Source organism: Macrobrachium nipponense, chromosome 14 (genome assembly GCF_015104395.2).
Source record: "Macrobrachium nipponense isolate FS-2020 chromosome 14, ASM1510439v2, whole genome shotgun sequence".
NCBI classification, from domain to species: Eukaryota; Metazoa; Arthropoda; class Malacostraca; order Decapoda; family Palaemonidae; genus Macrobrachium; species Macrobrachium nipponense.
Window position 1 is genome coordinate 75,188,164 of NC_087207.1, and position 6,105 is coordinate 75,194,268.

Here is a 6,105-nt window from a genome sequence, read left to right on the forward strand (position 1 = left end):
AACACTAGGCACGATCCCAAGATCCCTGAAAAGTAATCTAGAAAAACTAGAGGCTGAAGTAGCTTTAGGACTCATGCAGAAGGTGTGATCCTAGAAACGGGCGCACATAGTAAGAAAAGTGATGGACTCCTAAGGAGGCAGGATGCAACCCGGAGCCCCACACTATAAATACCACCCAGTCGAATTGGAGGACTGTGATAGAGCAAAATTAAAAAAAATCAAAAAAATAAATAAATAAAAAAAAAATAAAAAAAAAAATAAAAAAAAATAAAAAAAATAAAAATAATAATAATAATAATAATATACTAATAATAATAATAATAATAATAATAATAATAATAATAATAATAATAATAATAATAATAATAATGAATAATAATAATAATCTCATGCAGAAGAGTGATCATAGAAACGGAAAAACGCACATAGTATGAAAAGTGATGGACTCCTAAGGAGGCAGGATGCAACCCGGAACCCCCCACTATAAATACCACCCAGTCGAATTAGAGGACTGTGATAGAGCAAAAAAAATATCGTCATCATCATCATCATCAAGAAACACCAGCTATCTTGCAGTAATAAGTGGAACGAGCACAAACCTGAGGGAGTGATAGAAAACGATCAGGCAAAGATCCTCTGGAACTATGGTATCAGAACAGATAGGGTGATATGTGCAAATAGACCAGACGTTACTTGATTGACAAAATCAAGAAGAAAGTATCACTCATTGATGTCGCAATACCATGGGACACCAGAGTTGAAGAGAAAGAAAGGGAAAAAATGGATAAGTATCAAACCTGAAAATAGAAATAAGAAGGATGGATATGCCAGTGGAAGTTGTACCCATAATCATAGGTACACTAGGAGGCACGATCCCAGGTCCCTGAAGAAATCTGGAAAAAAACTAGAGGCTGAAGTAGCTCCAATGACTCATGAAAAAGAGCGTTCTATTAGAACGTAATGAGCATAGTGAGAAAAGTGATGGACTGTTAAGGAGGCAGGATGCAACCCTGAACCCTACACTATGAAAACCACCCAGTCGAATAGGAGGACTGTGATAGACAAAAAAAATAAAATAATGATAATAACTAAGTAGTTTTCCTAAGGCAAAATACCATGTCTTTTGGATTTAGTACGTCTACTACACTCTTTTGTGTCCATATTTTGGAACATCTCAAAAATATTTTAGTCTCCAATATTATAGTTTTCATTTTCTATGAAGACTATGAAAGGAAAACGAATAAATATAGACCTAACTTAAATAAATTTTCACGTGTTTATACAGAAAGAATTTGTAAAACTAAGATGTAAGTCCAGTATTGACAAGCCTATATAAAAGAATATGATGATGGTTTTTTTTTACTTTATGAAGCTAATATTTAGCATACGCTATAGATATTTCACCAAATCACAAAATCAATTGCTAACTTTATTCATTGCAAATGAGAGCAAAGGCATAATGTAACACATAACTTAGAGTTAACCAATTAATCGATGGATAAAAGATAGAAAACAAAACACATAAGTGGAACAAATCTGCAAAAGGAGGCTATTGATATCTCACAAAAGTTAGTTACACTGGACATACGCCATGAACAGCAGAATATCGCCCGTTATCTAGCAAAAGATAGCGTTACTTTTAACCTTAGGTTGCTTTTGGCTATCCCATTCAAAGTCTGTTGCATTGACTGGTAAGGTCTCCCACAGATAACAACACGAGGATTGGCTCTGAGGTTCAGTTCAGCTTTAGACCGTACAGCTATCCATTCAGATTAGTGCGGACTACGCTTTGGTCGTAGAGCAGCTACACAAAACAGGTGTTGTATTATTTGGCACTCAATTCAGCAACGCTGGAGTGACGTTGTTAATCCTTATTGCAAAAATGAGCTAAGTGGGAATATACGTTAGGTGCTCAATAATAAGATCACATAGACCATCCAAAACACGTCACCCATTGCTGGTAGTGTATGATAAAAATTAAAAATAAAGCAAGTGGCTATGACAACTCAAGTGGAATATGAAAAGATATATTTATGTCACAATAACATGCGAAAACGTACCCTTGAAACTAACCTAACATCTTAATACCACCACCCTTTCTCTACTGGGCTTCTGATATATATATATATATATATATATATATATATATATATATATATATATATATATATATTCTAAAGTCACTTGTGACGAGCAAATAGTGAATAAACTGTGCAAACAAACATTATGAAAAGTTAAATAAAGAAAAAAAATTACTTCTTACGAGCAAAATCGTTCACATTTCTAGATGTGAAATACTTCATGTCATTGCAGCTTAGATTTAGAAGAATATGAAATTCCTCAGTTTATTTGTTCTTTAGCTTCGGATTGTTTATAATGAAGCAGCTCTCAAGTGCAAGAATATGATCAGTGCTTTGTCCTCAGCGAACTAAATCTCATTCGTATTTGCAATATGAAAATAGTTTCCACAATAAACGGCAGCACAGTCATATTTTTGGTATGGACAACAATTTACACTGAAGAAACTAAAAGTATTCAAAACAAGCGCATTTTAGCAATGGGCTAAGATTAATCTCAATCAACTAATAAATAGTCAGGGACGTGTTTCTGTGAGCAATAAGTTCCTCTGAACGTTCCATAACATAGACGTAAAATGTGCCCTGGACAACAGCGTGCTCTTAGCTATTCCAAAAACACCATGCTCATTTATACTATGAGTAAAACTTTGCTTTGACGACCCAAAACACCAGAAAATTTGTTACATGGACATGTGCTAGTTTGAGCTATCCAAAACATAGAGATATTTGTTCTACAGACAATGGTAATTCGTTCTGAACCTTGACTTATTATAAACTGATACATTTGTTTTAAGGAAAGTACATACTTTTTTTTCTTACAAGTATCATTGACAGTCGATCGGGCATCAACGTCCTTTGTGTGCTGAAGGAACTTAAAAGAGAGAAGGAGGAATAATAAAGGTGCTTAGTAACCAAGAAAGTAGATGACCTTCCTGTTAGCGAAAGGCAGGTAAAGATATTCTGTGAAAAAAGAAGGAAGAAAATTCCATATCTAGGTTGGAGAATAAGCAACAAATAGTAAATAAATGAGGAGAGACTGACTTTCTTATAACTAAACAAAATATTGGAATATATGTAATACAGGCAGTAGATTGCTCATGAATAACCCTGCCCGCCGCACCGCCGCACCCCCCCCCCCCCCCCCATCCCCCATCCCCCAACACACACACACACACACACAAACAGAAATCACATTTATGTTATGAACAAATATTTGCTCTTTGAATCTAAAATCCAGGTACTTTTGTGAAATGAGCAATAGATTTAATTTAAACTGACGGTCTCTCATGCACTTTTATAAGCTGGAATATAGATCTCTTTTAACTCACCGGTCAATAATACATTGTGTTTAATAATACATTGTGTTTTATGGTCAACTAGTTTTCCCTCATAGTACACAATCATTTTCATAAAACGATACATAGTTTAGTGTAGTTACTTGAAACTTAAAGACAATTTCTAGTTGTCTTTTTATAAGAAAGCAGTTCACAAGAGCATGTATGATGAAGAAAATCTTTACTCTTAACTAATGCAAAAAAATTCAATAAAACTGTTGTATATTTAGCTCATAATACTGAATAATCTGCCTCTTGGCAGTTGGTGACTATTCAAGGAAAGGAGCCGTATGGGAAATAATTTGCTGGTCACTGAACTTTCTTGTAATCTGGAAGTGTATAACTAATTAGCAATTAAATCGCATTTGCGATATGGAAATGCTTTTCGAATTTCGAAAAAGCACTCGAAAATATTCGAATTAAACCAGTCCATTTGAGCTGATTAGTATCTAAATTTTGTTTATGTTGGAGACAGTTAGCTCTGAGCTTCTTCATTACTTATCTGATAAAACCATACAAGGTTTTTTAGTTCCAATCGCTTTGGGTGCGTTAAGATTACTCTAGGTTCGTGCTTATCATACAGCACATTATCTCTGAAATTAGTATCTTGAAGGTTTCATCAAAATAGAATTGAAAACTGGAAGAAATAATGTTGTCATGTTTTAAAAATGTGGACAATATCTAGAGCTTTCTGTCCATATGTACAGAACATTCTTGTGGCATTAACCCATAAATACGAGATCCTATGTTTTTTTTTTCTGTTTTGATACTGAATTTTTACATATTTGTGGTTTAAGATATCTTTCCAGAGAATGAACATTTTTCAGCAAAATGTTTATGTACCCTCGCATGTTTTGTTCTTGCATTCAATCAGTGCATTGAACGTTTATTTACTCTAAAGGATATTTTGTTACTATAATTTCCCTTATGGAATTGTAAAAAACATCCTCTTCTTGCACCTTAGAGTCATCGAAGAAATCCCAAAGGAACCACTTCACTTTAATTTTGCCAAGTTGTATTGTAAATATATTGTTGTTCAAAGACAAGAATGTGCCCTGAACGTTTTTATCATAAATAGAATAAAAGCTTCTATTATAAAAAAAAATTAAAAGAAATAAAAAAAAAAGAGATACCAAGGCAATTTTGAAAAGAGAAATTGTTAAAGTATTTTACAAAGAATTTTTGTAACATTGAAAGCAATGTATTTTAGATGAAAATGTATGTACGTAGTTCTGGATTTGTTTGTAATGTTTTTGTAAATAATTTATTAAACTAACAACCTAAAAAAAATAGCTATATAGTGATGGCTTTGATGGATAATACAGAAGAATTTACTGTTACGCATTTAACAACCCTTATTATTATTATTATTATTATATTATTATTATTATTATTATTATTATATTATTATTATTATTATTATTAAAAGGATTGCTGCATCACCTTCATTAATTTTATATAGAGTCTTCTCTATTTTCCTTATCAAGGATTTCTCAATGTTGCTAAACTGGCAAGCAACGTGCCAAAGGGATCGTCAAATCCGGTACAGTCATATTGAATTATCTTTATTACTGCTACTACAAGTTTTTCTCTCTCTCTCTCTCTCTCTCTCTCTCTCTCTCGTCTCTCTCTCTCTTCTTCTCTCTCTCTTGACCGCGACGTTTCGGCCCGATCTGCCAGGGCATTATCTCAGCGATGGTTGCTGGAGGACTGAATCTTGGTGGTGAGTCCTTCACTTTATATCATTATTATATTATTATTATTATTATTATTATTATTATTATTATTATTATTATTATTATTATTATTATTAAGTCACAAGCCCTCAACTTCCAAGACAAAACTTCCACAGACCAGAATGGACTATAGGTGAAACAAAGAAAGGAGACTAGGAAAAGTATAGAGAAATGCTGATGAAAATTAGAAATTAAAATAGACCGATAAAAAAAGAAAAAAACTTGAAGTCTTATGCAAGAAAAAAAGAGAGATTGATGCAAGGCCTTAAAAGTAACCTAAAGTCTCTCCCGAACGTACAAGCATCAAGATCTAAAAAGACAGTAATATGCTATATCAGCAGTTCATAACCCAATGAACGAGGTTCTTGTCTAATTAGTTTTGCTTTACGAACATTGATCATTGTAACGGCTTTATCGTCAATTCGAACTTATAGATTTCTTATCTATAGTGTAATTTTCTTAACAGTTTATAACAAGAGTAACCATGAGGGAACAGTTTGTGTTTCATAGAACGTATCAATCCCTTTTTTAACCGACTTCATCTACTTACATCTGCTCTCGTCTGCAGGTACACGCTCGTGAATAAAAGATGCTGACTTCATCTAAGCTAATGATGAGAGGATGGAAGCAATGTTTTATGAAGGCAGTTAGAAAGGAAGCTATCGATCATCACGATTCAACTGGAAACAATTGTATTTTTGAAAGGTCTAAGAGTTTTTCTACTCCTAACACGAGGTAAGTCTGACAGAGTGCATTCAATGAAGAATTTTAATCGATATCTAAAATCTCCTAAATCAACCAACACAAGCGGAAATAAATTAGAAACTAAATGCTGTTAATTACATGACATCTATTAGACAAGTAGCCATGACATTACTAATAATACAAGTCAGAGATTTGAGAACTTCTCATTAGTTTCAATTAACCTTTGATGTCTTAGGGATATTTCTATCATAT

At 33.2% G+C, this 6,105-nt stretch overlaps 1 protein-coding gene across 1 annotated transcript in view; it reads left to right on the forward strand.

Annotated features, from left to right (window-relative positions):
- Positions 1–5,761: 5,761 nt before the first annotated feature.
- LOC135226274 (uncharacterized) overlaps positions 5,762–6,105 on the forward strand; it is a 42,545-nt gene continuing 42,201 nt past the window's right edge. The window contains exon 1 of the mRNA XM_064265714.1: positions 5,762–5,883. Coding sequence (XP_064121784.1) covers positions 5,762–5,883 — 122 coding nt within the window. The remainder of the gene's footprint in view (positions 5,884–6,105) is intronic.